Genomic DNA, 26958 nt, shown 5'->3' on the forward strand with positions numbered 1-26958 from the left:
TCCAAGGTGATAATCTAAATCTCATTAGTTAAATATATTTTACAACAAAACTGTCACTCAACGATTTTTTTAAATGTTGCTACTGTAAAAAAAAGTAATTAAATTTAACAAAACATAACTTAAAACTTATCATACGTTAAAACTACTATAGGTATATAAATAAACTCCATCACTTTCTAAATTGTAAAAGAGTTTATCATACATAATATCTTACATTAAGGTTTCCAACGCAGTAAAAAAACATAAACTACGACTTACTATATTTGACTTTAATTATACAACGTAATTGAAACAGCTCGGTTATTTAATCCTTAGTAAAATCAACACATTAATTAATATAACGGGCTGATAATTTAGCATCTCACACTTTCTACGTTTATGTTTACAAAAAGCCTATTATGTAATCTAACCTTATAACCCACTAAACTACAACATACTGCATAATATTTGGTGCGTGAACTGTGAATGAAAAGTATACCAGCCCACGTTAATATTGCATTTCATATGAATCTTATACGTATTATAATACGGATGATATTCCTTTGTATTCTTTTTTTTTTAACTTTACATGCGTATTCGTTTCGTTCACGTTTCTTGGAATAGTTACGTTGTTCTCAATTAACATTTGAAGCATCTCTTAAACACGTGTTAGGAATTTAAAGAAAGCTTAGAATATTTCTGTATTCTAAGCATTCTTATATCAATAAGGATACCTACTAAAAATCGAGTACGCGTTTAGTTTCATATATTTAACTTGGCGTCACTTAAAACTTACATATGGAATCGTTGCATTCATATTAATCGAACACAAATTATAGCAAATATTTGTAACTTTATTCCATTCTGAGTAATAAAAATATTGTTCGTATTTTTTAACTCCAAAACAATATGCAGTAAATATTTTCTATTTTCATTTCCTGTTCCCGTTGCATAAAAAAATGCTTTTTCAGATTTATTCACGTTATGGAAATGGAAATAAACGAAAAAATCAAAGAAAAAAGACATAGGCAATGTTCGACACGTGTTTTGTTCATAGTAAAATCGGAACCGTAACAATGATCTCATCAAAAACATAAATGTAAAAATGAGAGCCAAGTCCAATGTTATGATATATACCTTCGTTGTTGACTTCAACGACAAAAGAAGTAAGATCTAAATGGGTGCCAAGTTCAATGGTCCTTCCTGAAATTTATTTATAACTACATAAAATATCATTTCTTCTTATAACTTAGGATAATATATTGTTGCCTAAGGTCTGTCTTGGCTAATAACCGTTTGAGATGCGTTTATGAAATTTGGAACACATATGTATCTCGCGAGTCTCAATATATGAGACAAATTTGACTCGTTTATATCAAAAAGTTTTTGAGTTATGAGGAGGTCAAAAGTGGCTCCAAATGGTTCGTGTATATTACACACGGTGCTGCTCGCCAGTTCTATTAGTTGAACTTGGCTGACACGCTACCGCGTGTCTAGATTTCGTATTCAATTTCGAATTCTAGCTTATTTTATTCTGACTAACTTATAAAAGTACATTAACAACAATAATTTTATATAGCTGTGTACGCTCGCTGGCTTACGTAGATATATTTAAGATCGACTAGTCTATAAAATGCTTTGTTTTAACCTGATTGTCTTAAAAGAATGATAATATTTTTCCAAATACAATATGTAAGTTTTAACATGCTTCATTATGTATTCGGCTTGACATATTTTGTTACTTAAAATAAAAATAACAGATTGTAACCATCATATAAACCTTTCTCCATAAAGTCTGAACACACTAATAATATTTTAATGTACTTCTATTACGTACTTTATAAATATATCTATTTGTTAATAATCAACCGCTTTATTAGTACAAGTAATAACCTTTACACGTCTCATAGTATATCTCGTATTTATACATTTTCAACGACGTTTATCAGCTAACTCAAAATACGTAATCGACAAAGACGTTTTCCTAAATCCGTTGCAAGTGCAAGTATAACAGCTTGGATTTCCATTCGAGCCTAATTTGCATACATTCCAATCCAGATATTGAGAGGTTCTCAAGCTGGAATCGTATCAGCTGGCCTATCGATTCTATGCAAATTAAGTAGATTATTAATTAATTTCACTCAGCTCATCTATCCATATACCATATAATATATTATATAAAGCAACAATCAGTGTATCGGCTAGCATGTGCGATTGCAGAAAATGAGGTCCCAGTTTCGAATACTAGGTCTGGTCAGTGAAAATATTTTTATTCTTTTCTGTCAATGGATTTCCAGCAAAAGTCCAAAGTTGGGAAATTGTCAGTTATATACTCCTTTGCCTATGAAAACACGTAAAACCGTTCGTCTTAAGCATTATGTCTTTGGATTAAATCACTCTTGAATCCTGGTCGTGTGAGATTATGTGACTGATCTGAAATCAGCCAAAAGAGCATGGCAGGGCCAATTATGTTATTACTTTGTTTTTAAAAACGAATAATAGTTATTTTGAGCAACTTTAGTACAATAAAATACGTATTCCAGGACATAGAAAGTTAAACTAAACACTACTCTTAATTAAATGTAGAATACATCTGCTTACATAGCATAAAAGAAAGTTTTAAAACAAAATATTATATTGTTAATAATACTGCCTATCACATTCCCAACAAAAATATACGCACAAAAGATAATTTATTAATTACTGTAATGCTTACCTTACAATTTAGTATTTCATAATTACCTTCGTCGTTTTAAGCCTGGTTGTAATTTTTTTTTATTAAGTTATGAAGTCAGATGAAATTAAATAAGCGTTGAGTAAAGTTCAGATCAAATTTAATTTGGATATTTGCATAGAATCTACTTTTACATTTCGCTACAATTAAGCAAAATCAAATTCTACTTTTTAATTTATTAAATTAATATTAAAGATTTGACTGTTAATTAAATTGGTTCAAAAAAAAAACAAAAGACTTTTATTAAAAAAACGTTAAATATTGATTTTAAAGAAGGTCTTATATATATTTCAATAGCCAACAAAAGTATAAACTTATTGGTTTCATAAAAAAGGTTGCGCTTTTAAAGCTTTTAAAGTATTTCTTTAAGCGGTACTAAGAACGAATTAATGCTAATTCCTCACGCGCTTACTCAGTACAAAAGGAATTCTTGATAAAAATAATTTATAGGCTAAGAAGTGAATCATTATTCCTGGTACAAAATATATTTAATTCTCTTTTGAGTGTGTGAATATGACCTTAAAATGGACAAAATATTTATATAAAATTGAACATACTTAAATCAACCTTTGTTGTATTGTAACTGTTTTCATAAGAAGTGGGAATTGTCTCTATAACCTTAATGTTCATGCCACAGATTTTACAAATTATACTGAAGTAAAACAAAAACAAAAGCAAATACTCGGTGGTTCGTAACGATGCGTCTTTTTAATAATACGTCAAAAGTATCACTTTTAGTATTAATTATTGGCGTAGTAACAAATCTAAACACGCGGTAGCGTGTCAGCCAAGTTCAAGTAACAGAACTGGCGAGCAGCACCGTGTGTAATATTACACGAATGTATTCGCTTTTGTTGATTCACTATATTGTTTCGTGTGCTCCATCTGCCTTCGATTTTACAATCTTAAGTACATACGTTATTTTTTTATAATATAATTAGGTGAACGGGCAAATACAACTTAATTTTGAATGTAAATTGTTAAATAAATTTGTTTACAAGGCATAATTAGGCTTTTTGTTAATTCTATGTAAAATCCCCATCCAAACAAGTTCGAGAGAACGTTCAGGTAAATGTTACCACGATCTGCGAAAACTTGTTCAATAATTAGCATTAAACCCCGAGCCTCGTCCGGCCACTATATGAACTCTGGGCTCTGGGAAGGCCGAACTTTGTAGACAGGTACTTAGGAGTAAGCAGGACGTGGAGTATCTACTTCAATACCTCAACTTCACTGCGTTTATTTAGTTAGTTAGTCGAGTTATGGATCTGACGGAAATATCGTTTCTTAAAACGACCACAGATAAATATTAAAATTAAACATCGGCAGTGAGTTTAAGCAGAATATATTTTGTTTTATCTTATACAAAGACATGCCTTGTCATTTCAATTAAAAAGTAACAAATGAGACGACTACATAAATACGATAGTTGCAATGTTAGAAATAATTCGAACAACATTCATATTTATAGTTGAGTGTATTAGAAACTTTTTTATTTTAATCACGGGTCAGTGGTCAGTGGTCACAAATAAGGGTTTATTTGTTAAATAATACAAATCAATTTCGAGAATAGTATTTAGGAGATACGAGGCTCGTTTCTCCGTTAGATTTATTTTAATTCAGTATAATATGTATATGTGTAAACAAAAGTTGGTGATTAAATAATTACAAATACTAAAACGAACGGAAACTAGCAACTCTTTCGGTTGGAACACCTTCATCATTCGGAATTAATGTCCTAAATATCGTTGCTTCATTTGCCATAATAAAATTTACTATTAGACACGGAGTTATTTATTATAGGATGACAAACAGTTACAGACACACATTTAAATCATTACATAGTATAAAACAAATTCGCTTACCGCTGTCTGTCCATATGTATGTCTTTAAAATTACATAACGGATTTTGCTGCGGTTTTTTCAATAGATAGATTAGTTAAAGGGGAAGGTTTATATGTATAAAACATGAATAAAGTAGAGAAACACTGATAATTTTAGAGGTTTCTATAGTAATGTCGTTAATAAACACATTTTTTGCGCTTACAATGCAAACCCTGGCTGTTACGCTGGCTGAAACGAGATAGAACAAAATAGATAATGTACTACAGTATTGTACACCTTAAAAAGGTTTTCATGGAATATGACCAAATAATTACAAAGTTGATAATAATTTAGTTCATAATTAATTTAATTTATATATATATTCTTGGTTAAGACTCGAAGACGAAAATATAAAGAAAAGTGTTATTTGCTTAGTACCTAATTAAAAAGTTAAATTGAATTAAATTAGAGGGTTGGTTCATTTTTTGCCTAGATGATCGGAAATAATATTCGACGGGGAAATGCTGCTGGAATTCTTGCCACCGTTCCACGCGATCATAATTTGTACAGTAACTGTTGTTAATTGTACATAATTAAGGCTTTAATGTAAATGATTCACAGGTAAACAAAATTAAAATGTTTATCAGATATTAATAAAAAAAAATGGATTGTGAACATGCAGGCATTCATAAAATATCATGAATCGGAACAATAGAGAACGACAGTTATTGTCCGTGCCTTTGGTGTTTATCTATAATTTAACTTAATTTGAGTAGTTTAATGTACTTGCATAATTTTGTTTCCCGACAGCATCAGCACGATAACATGATATGCGGAAACATTCATTATCTAAAAGTGTCCCAATATTTTTAGAGGGTAATGAATTCAACCAGTGACTTGACTCTTTAGTTGATAACGCCAAAAGCCTGGCACGGTTTTGGGCATTTGTTAAATTTTGCGTCAAACTGTGTAGTGTAACGTGGACCAATGGCGATTCCCAAAGTTTTTGTTTTGTAACTTCCTTAGGGATATCATCATTATAAGGTTAATATTAAGGGACTCAAGGGATATCACTTTTTAAATCGTGACGTTTGAAAAGTGGCTTATATTCTGCTTGCAGTCCTTCGGTGGCGGTTGGAAGGTCCTCTAAACGTCCATGCCATTTTATCGAGCGACTTTCTAAATTGAATAACTTACAAAGGGACACAACAAATGCTTACCGACATTAGCATTACGACGTTTAATATATAAAGAAAAATATTGAACTCGTTTATTGCGATATAAAAAAGGATTTAGCAATGCAGTAAAGCTAATAAATGAAAGTACTATACAGTTTTCATCAAACATTATCGATATTCACGATTTCGCACGATGCGAATGCATGGAATTGTTTCACAAATAATTCGGTCGTTGTTAAGAGCGGATTCTTCGCATATCTAAACATGAGCACTGCGGGAAGGTTTACAACAATGTCTAGGGGATATGATGAATAAACAACAGATGTTGCCGTCACCATGAGGACGGGACTCGAAGGGCATGCCTAAATATTCAATAGGCAGGTAGGTAATATGTTTACATATTACAAGGATATGCTCTTTGTTGTTTTTATATACAACGGATCGGATCATACTTTTCTTTTACCCAACGATATCCGATGTTCGATATTTAAATAACAAATACAACGTTTCTGACGTGTTTAATAATTATTATTATTCATAGATTTATAAGCGGTAATGAAAAGCAGTTTCAGTAATACATCGCTTCATTGACATAATCAGGCGATTTATTAACTCACAGCAACTTTATATAATATATTGAATTATTCAATTATAATTATCATACTTTTTGTTTTCAATGAATATTGTTATATAATATCATACACCTAATATCGTTATTCGGAATGAACTTTATTACAATTATAATCTTGACTGCCTTAATGACCTAACTAATAAAACTTCAGATCTCAAGATCCTGGATTCGAATGCTGGATTATTGATAATTGCTGTTGTCTACAGTGAGTGACATCATTTATAATAGATATATATTTATATCAGCAAAACGGCAAAGAACAGATCAATAATGATCATAATTATAATATTAGTAGCTATAAAAATAGACTTATATAAAAAACGAAAATATATTTAATTTAAATTAAAAACGTCTTTAAAAAAATGCCGAAATGTATGCATCAAATGAAAACATAACTTAAAATGAGATGAGACTACCTTGGAGCATTACTTTGGTACCTTAGAATCTTACCAAACTATGTTATCGACACAAAAATAAAGTTTATAGTACATACAGAAATAACCAAACATTTAAAAATTAATATACATATATATGTAACGTATTAATAAGCTCTTTTTGAATACAGCTAAAACGAATGCCTTCAATGATGTTACATATTTCTATTTCAAATAGCAAAGCAATATTAAAAATAATTCAATATAGGCTAGAATTCCAGAATAAACTACTCCGTGCTAATTGGATTAAGGCATATGGGAACTTATATGAAGGGCAATCAAAACATCGAGGAGCCCCATCTTTCAATATTGCACTCGAAACCCTCCACTGCGTATTGTGAAATGTGAACCGTTATTTAACGAATGTTTGTGAAAATATTAAAGATCTTATGTGCCATTTAATGAATTTGAAGTTCTAAACAACAATAGGTATATTTAAAATGGTTTTATTTTAAATTATACATTGAAATATTTCACAATAATTTATTTAATTTTTAAGAAGAAAAAATTGTGATAATTTTGGAAAACATTTGTTGTTATCGTTTTGTATAAAATTATTAAGTAAATAAGTATTATATTTAGTCACACAATATATATATATATATATAGGGGTACGCCATTCTTAGCAAGATCAAATAAAACACCGCCATGCATATAGATTCGTCTTCAAGCAAATAAAACAACAACATACAAAATCAGATTAAATTTCATATACAACTTGGTGAAAAAATAATTTATTATGTGTACATACTTACATACACTAGTTCTAGTGTAATATTACTGATATACCCAATTGTGGCGTCGTAGACATAATTCATTTAAATCTAAATTTATCATAGTGTACTCGTCAGAACGAATTATTGTTGGACTTTGCAGGAAATTGTTTAGATATCTTGAACCAACGAATCAGAAACTGGTATGCGAATGGAAGTCGATGCCTAAGAGCTAATCTGATAGTTAGGTACAGGGAAGCGTGCTACAAAATACTTAACCGCATTACAAATGTAAAGCCTAACTTCTCCGCTATAAAACCGTCTAACTATCGTCATTTGCCAACGAATTCTAAAATTTCGCTGCGCCTAAAATTTATAGTTTATTCTTCAAATGTAAAGAAATTATTTTATTCTATTACAATCTCCGCAATAAGTCAATGACAATATTTTTTATAAAATAAGACTAAAAAGTCTCTTGGTCTAATCTTCGTTCAATTAAGATAAATCCGGACAAAGCCATTAAATAAAAACAATGGTAGTTTAGGTTTTGGTAATTACTTTAAAAGGCGCTTTATTTTAAAATCACGGTCAGACATTTTTATTCTCAATTGTATATTTCACTTCATCACTAATCTTCTAAGTAACAATTCTAAATAAAAAATCCTGATTCTGACACTGACGTTGCTTGACATGACAAGCAATAAAATACATTTCTTAACATGATATATGCAACATTAACCAAAAATAAATATTGAATTGAGTGTACAACAATAAAACAAGAATTACAACAATTTTCCCTCTGACAGGAACTTATAAAAATTCAACCGGCACGGCGAGTTCTTGGCATTGTCAGTTCTCATTCCGGTGCCCTGATAAGACGCGGCTCCAAATGGAAAACCATTTGTGCGGAGTGGCCCCCGGATCCGTGCTCTCGGTGCTTTAATAAGATCTCTCCGTTCATCCCTTTACCACTAACATGATATACTACTTTTTCCTTGATATGGGTGGAACAGCTTTTACAAACTCAATTCATACATTAGTATCGTTTTATGCAGTAGTATTTCATTAATAAGGTAAAACAGAAGTAACTCATTATATAATTACAAGAGTCTAATTAAATTATTAATTTGAAATTGTATTATTATTACCAGTAATTGTGGTGTCTTATTTATTAGAACCAGTCTGTGTTTGCATGTGTGTGTGGGTGTATGTGTGTGTGTACTATAAACAAAAACTATATATATATTATGTAATGCCTTTGTTTCGTTGTCATTTAACTTGATCAATAACTTTAACAGCACACTTTCTATTTATAATAAGTAATGTGTACTTCCTCCTGTACTTACTAACACCGAGAAACTAAATAACACTTATTAGAAAACTTCAGTTACATTAATATTCTGCTTCGTAAGTCCAAACGACAAACACCGGAACCAGTATAATATTAAACCGTTATTACTAATCTGTAGAATGCCTCGTTAAGCTGACAAGACGGATTTCTTTAGCTTTCCATTAAATATCCTTCGCTCGAAGTCAGCGCTAGCTAATAAGCATTCAAGCGGTCTTCATTAAGCCACAGTAGGAAGGGAGATATCGATTTTCAGCAACTCTAATAAAGGTGAATTCTCCGCAAAACGCTCAGAATTCCAAAAGAAGCCCCACTAACGCAGTCTCTTTGTCCGTGCGCCCTCAATTAGTACAGGGTGCCATCGGGATCTCTTTGAACCTATAAAGCTATATTCCTCGATTTATATTTCATTTGCTTTTAAACCGAGTTCGAAAAATATGGTTCATATCACGCAAACGTTCTACGTTCGTTATACCATTTTCAAGAGCTGCCGGTTTCTCTGGCTGCGCTTAAATTCAATTCACTCGGATAGTTGGAGTGGTGTATTTATTTAGAAATATATACGGTGCAGGTTGCCAAAGTAACAGAAATTCTCTATATTTCATTGGAGCGCCCATGCACGCTATTGGCTTTCAGAGCTCCTAGAGAACTTATAGAGCTTTAGAAAAATGAGTTTTCTTTAACCAATTTGCAATCCGCCTTTTTTCCGATTCATTTACCTTTACAAACTTGGAACTTGCCGTAATATACTTTAGCTCAGTTTTCTGTTCGGCACTTACCGTGCACGAAAACACGGAATGATGAAGCGAGGTCAATTAAAAATTAAAATTTTGTACCCTCACCGCAAATGTCATCAAAATTCTCGCAAGCTCTATGATACTTTATCAAAAATATAGTATGTCTTATATCTTTGGCCTAAATTGACTTTGTTAAGAAAAAAACTTGAATCAAATCGGATATAGGTTAGATAAATAATAAGCCGGGGTCTTACGTAACGGGAAAATTCTAAAAGAAAATTCATTTCGAATATATCCCCACGAATCTGTTTCTAAATAATAAATTATCGTGTATTCGATGTAGCATATATACATGTTATATATTTATGTAAGGAAATTGAAATAAAATATGTTTTTTGATGCGCAAAATCACGTTCCCACACGCTGACGCCGTGCACGTCCAACGGCAAATGGTGCGAAAAATTGTACACTTTGATTCACTTCGGGTCCTGTGAGGATATTTCTTTTGTCTACCCGAGACACTCCGACAAAATTGTTCATATTCAAGATTATGTTGCACCTTATGTCCATTTCGTAAGGTTTGCAAGGAATTATTTTAATAATAAAATATGTATTTTACATGTAAACTCTATTTTTATGCCAATCATATTTGTAAATAAAAATTTGACAAAAATTCAAAAATAATTCAAATTTGATTTTTCAAATTATTTTAAATTATTAATAAGGTTTAAGTTAAAAAATCCTTGAAAAAAAAATTATATATTAAATATAATTTTTTTTATTTTTTTATTTTTAATTTACGAAGTTGTTTTGAGAAGTATATATTTGATATTAGTATATTCCCAAAAGTATGCTTAAAATTTCAGATCAACGGTCTCGGTGTAATTGTTTTAAATAATGAATTACCAAGATTTATCCCACAAAATACCTACTAATCGTGACGTTAAAAAAATCTAGTAAGAAACAAATACAAAATGCAAAAGCGGTAACTCAAATTTAAATAACAGCGCCATCATTCACGAAGCGTCCGTATAAAGTCCAGTGATTTGCCGATTGAAATTCCATAGAATCGCTAATAGAAATCCCCATTCGCCAATCTAGACTTGCCCACTACCGTATAAATCCTAGAACACCCAAGGGGCGGCTGACTGGAAATATATGGCTCTTGATTTTCCAATTAGGTAAAGTTGGAACTCATATTGCCGTGGTTGGAATAAATTTGAATCTTACAGTTACATTAAAAGTATTAAGGGATATAAACTTCAGGATTATGAATTGCGGTCAAGAATAATTTGATTACATAATTTGTTAAAATATATTAATTGACAATATTGATTTACAAAATCAACAAACTGAATAATAATTTAAATTTCATAACGATCTTCTTTTTCTTTAATTTTTTTGAGGCTTTTTTTCAAGTCTTGAGCGTATCCCTTATCCAAACAGATCACGTGCGACGTTTAATGCCTATTTGAACTAAATATACCTTACAACAACTTGTTTTTTTTTTGAGAAAGGAGAAAAATACGCTAAATTATTATTATTTCATTTGAAAAAAAAATCGGATTGAAGGAAGCTGCAGATAATACAGCAGTCCGAAAATTATAAATGTGACGTGGCATTATTCGTCTTAAGCCCACAGACAATAAAATTACGTTGTCTTATCCTTATGTAACTATATATATGTATATACCTGTGCTACATCGCCATCTAGGGACGAAATACAAGATATCAAAACCTCCATGAAAAAATACGCACATATGTACAAACCTTTATGGTAATCGATCAAACAGCGCTCAAGTCTATTAATCGCAAACAGATAAATCAACATCTATTTTTACATATAAAACAATGATTACAACGATTATATAAAACGGCACAATTGTTTCAACGTTTTAATAATATAAAATAATCCTTAGTGTAACAGCGTTTTTATTGTATTGACATTTTTTTTATTATACAATACAATTTATTTACTCCGAGTGAATACAATAATTCCTTATACGTTTCGATTCTTTTGTAATAAATTAACAGTAAAAACTAATTTACAAACGAGGTTATATTTATTATTCTAAAAGGTAAGAAATAGACTTTGAAATAATTATATATTAGATTTATTTATTTATATGATATAAGAGCTTCTCGCGATAATTATTTTCGCGATATTTCTTGAGACAAGTCTAAATAGAAATTCATATATATTTTTTTGTAAAAAATAAATAGAATAATCTCGCAACAAAATTTCGTGTGAATGAAATAATCATTTACTGTCTATATTGTCAACCGTTGAGGAGTAGCTTTCTGGAACCAATCCTGGATATAGATTCAGTTCTTGTTCAATAATGCGTTATCATTGGAACTAATACAACGTGTTTAAATGTCAGCACCGTAAGATAAATAGAAGTACTTCGAAATCACTTTGTATAATTTGATCTAAACAAAATTGCTGAATAAAAGCTTTTAATTTTAAACATTTTCACTTTAAGTCATTTCTAATTTTTATAGGTTATAAAAACTTAGCCTATAAAACAATTAAAGATATTAAAATTATATTTCACCCTTAACAGGAATCGGCACTCGCTATTTTAGTTTATTTAGTATAAATTAAATTTTTAATTAATCTACAATAAAATCGAATTAAATTAATTCTTCGTTATTAATTTCATTTTTTTTTAACACTTGAGTATTACCAAATCGATAAAATGTGTTATGAAAATTTATTTCTGTAAAAACTTTTTGAGGTGATTATCGTTGTGATTTAGTTTACATTTCATAGCCTCTATAACTGGCAACCCTACAAATAAATGTCTTAAAGTTGTCAAGAAATCAAGAGTGTTCAGCTCTTAACAAACTTAACGAAACTAATCAAGATATCTTCTATAGATACGAACATCTAAATGAGGTTCGAGCCTTCCAGACCTTTTGAGCTATTGTTATAAGTACTTCAGGACTCAAAGAGAGTAGATCTAAATCAGAGGCTTGAAAACAAGTAAACATCAAATACATTAATCTTTATCAATATCAACAATGAATATTGTACTTTACACTTCAGTACTCAAGCTATTTGGCAACCGATACTTTTTTATTTTTCTTTATAACTTTTTGAAAATAGAACCTTATTCATTTTCGGTCGTATTAGTGTTTAAATCAATTAACAGAAATAACTACGGTCGAATTTCGAGCATGGTTATTATCAAATTTTAAATAACACACTACAACGATATATAAATTCAAAAACAGATTATCTTGAAAAGTAACGTATGCAAACGTTATTAAAAGTAAATTGCCTGTATAAAATATAACCATTTTAAAAGATATTAAAAGAACATCAATCACGCTATATACCTATGTACATCTAAAATTATTGGTTTTGAAAATTTTAATTAAATCCCAGTCGGCTGCGCTTAACGGTCATTTCATGCAAATTTCAGGTACGCGGAGCGGGAGCGCCATCAATAAAGCCATTAATAAACCTTTCTCCACGATTTGCGAAACATAATTTCGAGTGATGATCCTTCATTACTCATAAAAATATTTATTTATCACAAGTTGTGCCTCACGACTTTGTTTGCGTTCATTAAGTTTCTAGTCATTGGTAACTGATATTAATATTAAATTAGGTACTAGTTTTAATTATAGGTATAGTTAGCCGGACGGGTAAATGAGTCACCTGATGGTAAGTGGTCACCACCACCCATAGACATTGGAACTGTAAGAAATCCAATTTTGGAAACTAAGATGTTATGTCTCTTGTCTGGCTGGCCTTTCAAATCGGAACATAAAAAATTACTAACTTGTTTGGTGGAAATTCTATGAGTGGGTAATATCGACGACCCAAGCGAGCCTGCAAAAAGCCCTACCACCAAGTAAAGTAAGTTAGTAGCTACTCGGCGCGGTTCCACCCACGCTAAACGTGACTGCTCTGCTCCTGTTTGTCGTAGCGTGATGTTAAATATTCTATTGCTTTCCTCATTCATTGGGCTTTCAAAGACAAAACGATTTAATTAAAAAAAAAACAACCGTTCAGTTGTATTATGTAAATATAGATTATTGAAGCTGATCATCAACGTCGCCTTTTACCTTTAACCTCAAGCTGAAATACATTGTAAAAAAATATTACTCGATTAAAAACTGTATATATAATAATAAGCGGAAAGTTAGTGAATTGACGGTGAAGAGTAACTACTGAATCTCTTGCGGGTTCTTCTCAATAGAATCTACATTCCAAGCCGGTAGTTGCGTTAGATTTTATCGATTCTCGTAACATGACATCAAAGATGCGTATAAAAGCATTGAGTGATACATATTTTTATTTTTATTCTAAACAGCGAACAGCAGAAGAAACTGAGCTAGAGTCTTATATTTATATTTGTTAAGCTTTATCATGACTCCATGACAGAAATAAATAACGATAAAAAAAAAAAAAACCGGTGACAAGTATCTCGGTATTTAAATTAAAATTAAAAACACTTTTACGAATGAAATTAGTACATTAAAACTAGTTTATTATTAATCTAGGTATATTTTATTTGTTTTCTTCAACAGTAATACTGCCCGACTTTATATTACTATTAATGGCGCCACGTAACTAGTTAAGCTCACGACACAGTTAAAATAATAGAATTTCATTAATTGATCATGACTTCGCATGCCCACAGTAAATATTTTAACTTAGTAGGGCTTGAGTGTAGAAAATGACTTGACTATGAAATGTATTTTATTCGTACTTTACAGAAATCAATTTATGAATGAGAGAAATAAAAGTTGTATAATTATGCATAAAATTGAATATCTTTTTTTTAAAACCCCAAACTTAAATGATAATGTCATAATGACAAAATAAACAATGACGTAAAAATGAAAAAAAAAATAGATTTTTTTTTTTTCAATTAATGCATAATTCTTGATGTGTATTTAACTTACAAGGAGGTCGGTTCTGTGATAGAATTTCTCTCAAATACTTTTAGCTTTTCGAATTCATTAGTTTAAGTCTGACGTTAAAAAACATTGATTAACAAAGCGTAACACTCGATAAAAGATTATATAGATGATAAAAAGCGTGCAGTTAGCATTTGTTTATTTCCAACAAGATAAAGAATAATTCTATTGCATTTAATTACTTATATAATTTATTATAACTACCACTAATCAGTTTATCTCCGGTATTTCTCGTTAGAATATCAATTTCGGACCGGTAGTAACTTTAATTTGAAATTAATCTTGTAAAACAATTCAAAACTGCTCAGTGAGAGACTATTTTTATTAACTTTATATAAAAGGAATCAAATGGAAGTTATTATATCCAATAAATTCTGATCACCTCATATGTAATCATCGAATTAATATTAAAACTACATTAATCCCACATAAATGGATTAAGATAGGTTAGACCCTTAATTAATTACACTGCGCTGTGTCAGTGATATCGATAATTCGTATTATAGGCTACAGTGGTGTATTTAATATACTAAATACGTTCGCTTAAATATATATTTCAGTTAAAAACTCGATAATAAAATTTGAACATTCGATTTAGTTTTATAATAAATTAAGCACAGATTATAATATTGTTTTGTTATTATTTTTTATTTTATTAAATATTAGAATTGTCTATGGAACTATAGTATGTTCTAGAATACTATTAGTATATGTATGTAACATACATATTTTAAGTCAATCAAAATTTAATAGACATTTTATTAAAGAAATTTACTCTTCAAATATGCACGTGTACCTATTATTTTTATTGGTACCATCCGCTCACTAGTGAATCTGTAGTTAAGTCAATAGTTTTACTAATGAGTGAACTAGTGTAATTAAAGGCACACAGGACATATTTCTTACAGGGCCCGTGTTGTTAGGTGCTTAGGTTTGCTCGTCAACCCGCCTAAAATAAAATGATTAATATGTGGTTAAATCTATACACTTTTTTTATCATTGGTACACACACTTACCATAGACATTGGTGCCGTATGAAATTTTATTCATTCCTTGACTCACTTAACACCTTTAAACCGTAACACAACAAACCAAATATTATTTATTCAAGTAGGCTCATAAAAGGACTTTTGAATCGTCATGTTACGGTATTAAATTAAATTTTAAGCCACCACCGGTGCGGAAAGTAGGTTCTACCGAGAAGAACCGACAAGAAACTCAGTAGTTCCTCTTTTCCACCATTTCAATTAACTAATGAATTTATCAATTTTTTTTTAGATGAGCATTAAATTTTTTAATAGACTAAGTTAACCCTTTCCTCCTCGCGTCTATACAATGATTGTCACCGTTTCTCTAAAAAAATATCTGAATATTATTGTAAAAATATTGTTAAGCAACTGTAAGTATAACCATCTCAACAAAAACATCCCGAAGGGAGTCTCGAGCAAGATTACAAACAGTACTAAGTATTGCTGCTTTGTAGAAGAATATATGATAGAGGTGGGCGGTCTTGCCTACCACTAAGTTAAACACTTAGTTGAACTATTCTAAAATCTTATCTATTAATAGCTTAAGCCGATTTTGTGATTATGAGACGGTAGCTGCACATAAAAAATCGGTTATGGTCTCATTTTGAAGAGCTCCTGCTGTAGATGTGCAGAAAAATAAAGAGGTTTCTTCATTGCAATTTACTATTAACAAAGAATTAATTTTAGAAATATTGGCCGGAAAAAATTAAAAACATTAACAAAATTAAAGTAAATTGTTATCAACAAACTCCAATTTTAACGGAACTAATGTATAGTATTTGACATTAAAAATTTCATTTAAATAAAGGTTTCATAATTTTGGATGATGTAAATGAGTGGCTTGCAGTTTACAGTGGAATGAAATCAAAACAAAACCTGTCATAGTTTCCGAAATTACTAAAAAGTCTTTTGAATAAACGCGAAGTCGCGGGAGACCTACTAGTATATTATAATTGATTATAAACTTGAAATTTTTCTTACATTGACTAATATTATATATATACATATACATATACAGATACAGTTAAAGGTTGTCGGAGTTCTATGTAACAATGATGTGCCAAAAAGCCAGAAGTATCATTGTCAATTCACGGAAGGCGTTTGCTACGTGGCCGGTCCCACGTCTTATTGTAAATCGCATTTCTCCTCCAAATCCGCTTACTACATACTCCCTGATATATCGACAAACTATTTTGTTCTTAATAAATCGTCATAAATTGTATCTTTACCTTTAGTCACTTTTCATTTCATTTACCATTGACTAATGTTTACTAGTTTGGATGTAAATGTTTTAAACCATATCATACAAAAAATCTTTAATTAGTAAAATATGTCACTCAATACAAGATTATGTAAATATCTATACTAATATTATAAATGCGATTGTAACTCTGTATGTCTGTTGCTCTAACAACTAAGCCGAATTAGATGAAATTTTTATAAAGCAAGCTTAAACTCCAAGTGTTCTAGGACTAATACCGACCAATCCCTAAAACGTTAGTATTTGATGATTTTCAAGCGGGATATAAAAAAATATATTATTTCATTTTATTAACATTATATATATTTCATTTATTTGGTGCAAAATAGTATCTAAATCTAAGGATTTTCTCGACCTTCTTGGTAGAACCTACATTCCGAACCGACGACATCTTTACGTTGAGTATAAGCTTGTAAAATGTAGAGTCGAAAGTGCTTGTGACATTTTGATATTTTAATTAAATTTGATTAATTCATGTCAATCAATGAATTTAACTAATCTTCAATATTTTTTAGCTATCTGTATGTACTTTGATTTTTTTATTTTGTTGCCTAACGTGTATTTCAATTGTTCTCAGGGTTGTCACCATTCGTGCGGCACTGGCAACCGGCGGGCTACGAGCCGGTGACGCGGCATCGCCGACGGAGATCTTTGCCTCTTCCCCCGCCCACCACCACACTACGCCTCTTCTTCACAGCTCACAATAAGTAAGTTATTACTTTATCTATATTATATATATATATATTCTACCATAAAATACATTCGTAACTATATCGTTCGTATTCGTCTGTAAATGACTCATTGCTTTTATAAAAACCATGACTGACCCTTACTTGGCAGGGGTCAAACTGGCCTGTCCGCTAGAGGATAAGTTTAGGAGCTCATTACTTCCCGCTTCACCAATGCTGGTCAATTGGTAGATACGCATGGGGTAAAATTTCATCCGAAAAGTTTCCTGCATTGTTATTCTTTATGGAGCGCTCTTCTAATAAACTCAGGCCTTAGCTTTGGCCGAACAATCTTCGGTTAAGATTTACGTGTTATAATTACTGGTTTATCTACTATTCTCTTTATGAAACTATAAAAAGTTTTAATAAACATAAAGATATATTCGTATTATGATAAATTAATTTTTCGAAATATTGATATTCATTGATGAAAGCTAAAACGTTTGCAATTAAAAAAAGTTATTTCCATACACTTAAAATAATAACTTTGTTTTGTTTTTTTTTTTTTAATAATATAATCCCGTGCAATCCAATTTGTACCGAAAGTAAATAGAACTGGATCTCCAAAATCAATCGGATCAGATCAGTATCGATAAAAATAAATTTTGATACAATGCTGACACGCACCACAGTGCAATTTTAATTAAAAAATCTATTTTTTAAACTAGCAATACAAATAATATTTATAATTGTCACCTGTCAAACGAATTAAGACTAACAGGTATTGCCAAGACTGAAAGTATAAATAATACTTATTTCAACCTTCTTATAATTTATGAGATTTCTCATAAATGTATTTTATCTCTAAAATATATTAAATAGTTTTACATAATTGTAATCTGAAGTTATACCGCGCCATATTTATAATTCGTTTTTGTTGTTATAATAATAAATAGGTAAAAGGCGCTGTTTATATTTACATAGGATTAACGTTTAGGTCTTTTCCAGATTTAAAAACAACAACCTTAAGTACATTATTTTGATAAAGTGTATTTATTTTTTTATAAATAGAACCCATAATTATGTTATATTCAACATAATTTTATTCAGACTGGCTAGATTAACGTAGTTATAATAAACACTCACACACATACACGCATACACAAGCACAAGCGATAACCTCCTCGACTCGATTACCTCCGTATTTCGTATTTCGAAGAGGCAATACATTAATGAGGTACATACCTCGTGTATACAATTCATAAAGTCAAAGATAAACATCGCCCTTCTTCGAATGTCCGCGCATCAATTCCATTACCGATGCGAACAATAATTATTGTGTAGACACGTTGCGTGACTCGTCAATATACAATAGTTTATCTGTATCGGGTTGCTACTTTTATAGCTCCGTACTATGTTCCCATTAAACACGAACAATATACTTAATACTTATACCCATTCTAATATAAATTTCCAAAGTTACATTGTTGTCATGAAATATATAACTTACATAAACCATACGCTTCATTTTTTTTTTTTAAATATATAATGCCAAAGACACAAACCAGATAGAGTTGATAATGAAATCAAATATAAAAAGTAAAACCTCTATTATTATTGGTTTATTAAAAACCATAAATATTATTTTTAGAACATATTTACTAAAACACTTACATATTTGTTATTTTAGACCATATTGATCTAAGTATAAATAAGTTAGTGTTCCTTTGTCGTACGTCGAAGTACAAACCAGAGACAAATTTTATATCTTTTAATAACTTTAGTAGAATTTCTGAATATTCGTAACGTTGATAAATATTAACTGAGAACCTTTATGCCTTATTAATACAAATATCGACAAAACGCTTACACACTGTTCGGTATAAAATTAATAATATTTATCTGAGTGTAGGTATATAAAGGGAGGTGATTACGATTCACGCATGAATAATGAACCAATTATATGAACATTAACTACCTCTAGTGATCCTATGTAAACGAAAGCATAACCTATAATATTATACATGTGTAGGGTAGTACGCTTACAACATACACGCGTGGTACACAATACGGGTCTAACAAATAATTACATTGATTTAATTTATACGAAATGTGACCTTCGCTCGGCGTAAATTAAATTATAACAATCTATTTTAAAATTAAAGTATATTATGCCGTGACTTAATCTACTTCACGATGGTACAATGGTTAAACATACAGATCTCAACCGCAGATATCGGACTTAAATCTGGGTAAGCACCATTGAGCTTTCATTTACTTACGTTGTGTTTAATATTCATCTCGTATTCAGAGTTAAAGGAATACATCGTAATGAAACCTGCATGTGTCGTGTGAAATGCATGTGTATCCACCGCCTCGAAGATAGCCTTAACGGCGAAAAGAAGAGAAAACCTTCACTTAATGGGATATTACTTTACTATATTTTTCAATCATATTGGTTATTATATTCAAGTGTTGTAATTGTTCAAGAATGATTGTAACAAACAAACCACCGATTTTTAGTCATTAAAAAGTCATATGTGACACATTTATTTAAAAAATGTATTTAATCTATTAAAAGGACATCGATTTATTACATATATTTACGAAGGATTATTGAGTAAATCATTAAAGACTTAACATACCTACGCAAGAAATAGATTTGAAAAACGATACGATTTCAAGAATACAAAACGAATAAAAAAAGTCCGCGTTGGTTAAATTTGACCTGTCAATAGAATAAACTTCTCATTGAAGCCCTTCATATTATTTTGACACGCGTTGAAATATCTCTTTTTGTAAACAATTATACGATATGCGTTGTTGTATGGTTCCGTAACCAGCCCTTCACACAAGTGCCAATAATATATGTCCATACGAAATTCAACTGATTCAGATAAACGATGTTTTCGGTTAAAATAACACTTACTTATATGATTTCATCATAAGAAATAATGTTGAATCGAGTTCGAATAAAATTTATTGACGACATGCATCTATTCATATGTATAAACAAAAGCAAAAATCATTTTAAAAACAAAATTAAACTCTGGGACTCCGAACATATGGTTCATGTGTTTTAGCCACTGTGCCAGCGCGGCTCTTATTATTCACATCAGCTTTTAATTAAACATATATTCAATAAAAGTTAATACATTAGATTGTAACGTGAAAATGTTGTACATCCAAACGGAGCAAATGCATGCCTCATTAGCTGCGCCGGATAAAAAACCCAATTGGCTGAAACGAATGTTCTATCAAGTTTCTGTGAAAGGGAAAAGGAAAAACAATAATTTCTTTTTTATTCGTCGAGCAAACCACGCCGTGTCTAACAAATCGAAGATATCCAGACTAATCCATTTGCAGAAGTAGCCGCAGCGGCGACCCTCCATTCCCTTAATTAAAGCGTTCCGAATCGAACGTCGATGTTCCGTGCCCTTTACACCGTACATCGAAAATAGATCGTTTAAAAGTAACGTTTTATCTTTTTTCTACGAGTTATCACGAGGGATCGGTCGCTGGCTTTATTTTTGTCTGTGCATGATTTGTTGCGCCGTCGATGTTACCTAATTCTACTTCAGAATTATTCGTCGAAAATTTCTAGTTTTACAATTAAATTCCTAATAGTAAGTCCTCTACTGTTACATCAATTGCGTAATCCAAGGATCAAAAACTAAACTACCATTAAAAAATATCGCGTCAGAAACTTTTTATAAATTTTTAATATTTGGCATAGGCGTCATAATAATTTTATAATATAGATACATGCACATCATATTGAAATTTAATAATAAGTAATAATAAACCTTATTAATAATAATAATAAATCCGGATTTCGGCAACAGAGACTACGGTAAGTGCATCTGTACCAAGAGACGATACACCACTACTAAGAGAGTAAGGGAATCTGGTAGGACGGTATCCGTCGCGTGCGAAGACGGTGCAGCTGCAGAACTAATGTATTTACTTGCTTTCTAAGATATCCACTTGTTTAGGGTTTATTGTATTGTTAGCTTCTAAGTTCCATGCTGCCTAGTAAGCTGTATAGGCTCTATCCGGGATTAGATTCAAAACAGATCTGCCGTATATGCTAGACAATAGGCCAACGAGGCAATTGATGTCTATAACACATGCCTACGTTTGATTGATTGATAAAAAGTAAATTAACACAATTAGTATTGATCTTATGTATTTTGAATCGATATGTTCATTCCATTAATTCATGATGTAATTCTAATCATTTATTGCATATGACAATATCAAACCATTTTGATTCATCATGTCATGTAATCGTCGTCGTCAAGACTTTGGGGATGACTCTTGGAATGTTGAACTTGTTCGATTTTTTTATAGAGACTCAATACATTATGTCAGGATATTTTAAGATAATTTCTATTTCTTTATTATTTTATTATATTTTAATGTTTAAATGACAATAAAACATTTTATATGAAACACAAATATTTATTTAACCATTATAATAGCTGTAGTAATCTTAATATCGTATCAATTAATATTTACATTAACACCAATTATCTTAATACTAACTTTGTATATTGATAATTGCAAAAAAAAACACAATTCATATATTCATCAATAATTTAGCATGAAATAACAATTATACTATATCACAAAATTATATCGTACCTTAAATGTTAGCACCTTGCTGCTCCAGAATCAAAGTGAAAAATAAAAGCGTTCTGTACCGAGCTTCCATCACCTATATAAGCCTCACTACAAATCACGTGACTCACAATAATGAACAGAAAAGTCAAAGTACTCTCTTATTTAATATCAATGTAATCAACACAATTCAAAAATAACTTAAATTAAATTATTATTATTACAGAATAGATTAAAACGTGTAAGCCTTGTTTGTAATTGTCTAATTATTTATTTTTTTCTTACTTAATCTGACAATCTCATATATTAAGTTCCATTAAAATTCACCCTGTGGCTTTTATTGGTTTCTTTCTGCAACAATATATCAACTTGAAAAAAATATATTCACATAGAATACGAAAATATAAAAACAATTATATTCGAAATACAAAAATAGGTCAATGTAAGTACAATAACATCGAGGATGTCAGGAATTGATTCATAACCAAGTCAGATATTCTGACCTACTTCGGACAATAAAGTCAAATTGTTCTTTATTATCAATCAGATATGAAGTGCTCAATTTCTATTCGTTAGTATTGAGGCTAACAATAACTTCAGCACGATAAAAACAAAAGAAATAAGACGAAGTACCGAATGTATTTCTCTGAGAATTGTATTCATAAAAAGATTATTTGTTTTTTTTTTTAACATAATAACTGACTTTATAAAACTGGCTGAATGTATCGCTTCAAATAAAAACTTGGTTCAACACCATTTTAATGGTAATGGAAATGCTGTACTGTACTGTACCAATACAAAAATAATCACCAGAATCGGTTCAGAAACATAATAGTTATACCCGAATATACAAATAATGTTAGCTATAGGTATTGATTTCCTGCACTATTTTTTTATTCGATTCATAAGATAAACTATATAGATTCAACATAAAAAAAGTTTAACATAAATTAAAAAAAATACTTAATCTTACTAAATTCTATTAACATTTAATTTCAGTTCTTAAGCTAATATCTAACCTCATAATAAAAGGTGCTTAGTTTTTCTCTACAGACCCAAATCAAAAATTAATGTCACGAAATTTTCTATAAAATTTGAGTAAAGAAAAAGATAGATTACCTTTGAAAAAATAAAAGTCGAAAAAGGCATTTTAGAGGTTCCATAGTTAGGACAATGTTACGTATAAAACAAAAAGTTTTTATATATATTTATTAAAAAAAAAACGAATAACAAAACATTAATGTAAGGTAAAATAATTTAGAGCAACGTTTTAAATCAACTCGTGCAACATTGTTTTATACTTTTTACTATTAAAATATCGAAGTAACTACGCAACCGTGTTAAAATATTGAACCCATTTAATAGCAGTAAAGCTATTAGAGCAACAACTCTGTTGCATTAGTGAAGTTACATCGACGGTCGTGGATTAGCCATTCTTCCGAACAATTTGGCTGAGTGCAACGTTTTAAGCTTTCTGTTTGCATTGTTTCCACAACAGATTACAGTCTAACGATTATTATTAGGTAAATAGATGTGTACCCGCACAATTTTATGTGTGTAATTTGCGTAAACGGTGAATTGGCCCGGGTTCAACGACTATTGTACATACTAAACATCGCACACTTATAGTTTGCGTAACTATTCATTATGTGATTTAACTTACTTTTTACTCATTCGCTCAAAATTCACTAAACATTTTATTTTAATAACTATTTGTTGAGCATTGTTGACGTTTTATACATTGATTTAAAATCAAAGCATTCGCTAATTATTTTTATTAATTCTACTATTTAGTTTAAATCGTTTTTTTAATCAATAACATGTTTATACTAAAATTCATAAGTGTAAAGACTAAAGAATAATTAATAATTAAGTTGGATATAATAAACTTACTATAGTATGTTAGTGGTGGTAACTACTGTTGTCATGTACATGACATTGTCATGGCAGTTCTTCTCGGCAGATTTTCACCATACATTACGAACTGGTACGAGCTTCGAATTAAATTCAATACAAAACATTACGATTCAAAAGTACTTTTATGAGCCTACTTGAACAAAGAATATTTAAATTTTGAATAACTACAATCATTCTAATTATGTCAATGATATTCATTTGTGTTAATGAGAAACTAATACCGTAAATAGAGATGATCAGTTCTGAATTCAAACTATCAATACGCAATCGATCAAAGCATTCAACAATTTATTCAACAAGCGTTCCTGGTTTTACAAAGTTGTAACGCGGGCTTGTAGGTGTCAGACGCAATCTTTAGCGTAACTTTAAGGTCAATTATACGAAGGTCCAAGATGATATGATAACGATTATAATTGGAAATAGGAAACTTTTTAACACTGTGGAATAACTACGAAATTATCTATCTAATACTTTTTACCAAACCAATATTTATATGATAACGTAATTTCAATTAAGTGTTTCAATTAAAGTTTGAAAGTGGCACCGGTAACCGAGAAGCTATCTGGAAACCGGCTGTCTTGGTATGGGCATGTTATGCGGAGGAATGAGGACCATGTTGTGAGAAAGGTTTTGAGAATGGATGTGGATAGAGGTAGGGGACGACCCAAGAAACGAAGAATGGATTGTGTGAAAGACGATATGGTTAGAAAGAATGTTACTAGTGAGATGACGTCTGATAAAGAAGTATGGAAGAACAAGACATGCTGCGCCGACCCCAAGTAAAATTGGGTTTAGGGCAGGAGGATGATGACCGTAATTGCAATTAAGGTCGGTTTATCGTTTATCGGTTTATCGTATCCACACAATTATGCAGACATGACTGTATTTGTATATCATAACACGATGAGCTCATACCTTGAACCATATCATTCTGACGGACACTATAGAAGAAATTAATTGGAATAAAATATGTCCCAGGACATGGATTAAAATATATAAAGATAAAGTTATCACACAAAGTTTCTGACTCAACAAATTCAATGTTTCTGTCCTGGAGCAAATTGCTCGACTTTATAATAAAATCCTTCACACTTTTACATCAGACAGTTTACACGATCAAAAATTCATGCAATGTAGAACACTTGTATGGCAAAATTGTTTTAAAATCATATTTAAATAATTATATTTATCTATTGATCTCGACAAATTGATAGTATAGGTGAAACTTAATTGAAGACCGCGAGTTCAATTGTGCGCACGTATCACTGAGTTTTCACTAAATAGTTCTTATAATTTAAAAGGAAAATTTCGTGATGATAATAGCAAGTTATATTTTAATATAATCCTGACAAGTGTGAATACACTAGTGTGAATCACTACAAGTTGAAGTGTAGAATCTTGATGAAAAAAAATAAAAAACCAAAACGTTGAAAAAAAGCAACTTTTCCCCCAAAATTGATTAAGTAAAAAAATGTTGCGTTAATTACAAGGACAATAGATTAAAATTAATTAACAATACAATCTAATAACAACAAATCAGAAATTTGACGTGTAATAAAACAAAACTAGAAGAACATGAACGTGGTCAGGGAATTGACAGTTCCCAAACATTGTCCTAGTTCTGGTCGCATCGTATTAGTGTAAGTGTAAGCCAACTTTAATTGTGTTTCCGTTTGCGGCCAAAATGTCGGACCCTGCCGAAACTCTTAACAATATCAGTGTCGGAATTTCGCTTAACTGAAGGTTAATCCCTGAGATCTAGGGGCGAAGTTTTCGTGACAAATTGTAAAAATATTTCGTAGGGATAACAGAGTTTACGGAAGACGAAAGTGCTGCGAAGTTTTACAGAGTTTTGGTGTCGGTTACATGATAATACTGTCCCTTGCCATATGCGGTTGTCCTCTGGAAATGTACGGCTAGGTATCGCGTAACAATTGTTATATTTATTATATAATGTTACATTTCATAATAAGTATTCAAATAAAACACTTCGAGTTGTTTTGCGGGCGAGCTTACATTAAACCTATACTTTTTTACAGAATCTATTTAATTTACTTAAAATTCATAAAAGTTTCACAATTTAGATTATAAAACGATCACAATAAAATACTATATAACATAACAAATCCAATAAAATCGTTCTCATTTCTTAACGAAGTTAAGTTAAAGATTCTTCTGCAAAGTCTCGAAGTAGATTTGTAAAGATCAAGAAGAAAGATCTTTTTATAAAAAAAAAATGACTATTTGCTTAGTTGTGGTGTAATTAATTGAGAGAAAAAGTCATTTAAAAATTAACATAAGGTATGCAAATAATTTTAAAATGATGCCGAAGGCTTTCAGAGCCATGTGGCAAGTCTCTTATGAAATGGCCTCAATATTGCCTTTAAAAAGTCAGGATAGCGGTCCCGGGACGAGCTGAAAGCTCGGCTTGTTACCAGAAATGAGTAATGGCTTCGGGAAATTGCGTTCCCTAATAACTTCTTTTCCGAGTTTCCAGTGTTGAGCCACCCAAATAAGGACGGACGGGCAAATGTTGGCCGACTTCCTAATAAAAGTTCGTAATTTATGCTGTCACTTTGTTTTGATTTAAAGACTAGAATTAATCATTGTCACGCTTAATAGACGGCCATATTAAGAGAGAATAGCCCATTTATGATTAGAAAACACAAGCTTCACCCGTGATCTATTCAAAATATGATCTTTAAAACTTCACATTAAATAATACGTTGACAATGTATTTGAACTTTTTTAGAGTTTGTAATTTAAATATATAGTTTTACTAGCTGTTACCCGCGGCTTCGCTCGCGTAGAATATGGACATATTTACAAATTAACTTAAAATATTACGTAAATTTAAGACCTCTTTGTATACCACATTGGTGTGTATTTCAGCCCTTAGGGTAGAATATCCAGAAACGCTTAAATGAGAATCAACTCATTTTTAA

At 30.7% G+C, this 26958-nt stretch overlaps 1 protein-coding gene across 1 annotated transcript in view; it reads left to right on the forward strand.

Annotated features, from left to right (window-relative positions):
• LOC113398324 (uncharacterized) overlaps nt 1–26958 on the forward strand; it is a 182663-nt gene that overhangs the window by 135440 nt on the left and 20265 nt on the right. Inside the window, exon 2 of the mRNA XM_026636993.2 lies at nt 17383–17512. Within this exon, the coding sequence (XP_026492778.2) occupies nt 17383–17512 (130 nt within the window). The remainder of the gene's footprint in view (nt 1–17382; nt 17513–26958) is intronic.

Source organism: Vanessa tameamea, chromosome 7 (assembly GCF_037043105.1).
Source record: "Vanessa tameamea isolate UH-Manoa-2023 chromosome 7, ilVanTame1 primary haplotype, whole genome shotgun sequence".
NCBI lineage: Eukaryota > Metazoa > Arthropoda > Insecta > Lepidoptera > Nymphalidae > Vanessa > Vanessa tameamea.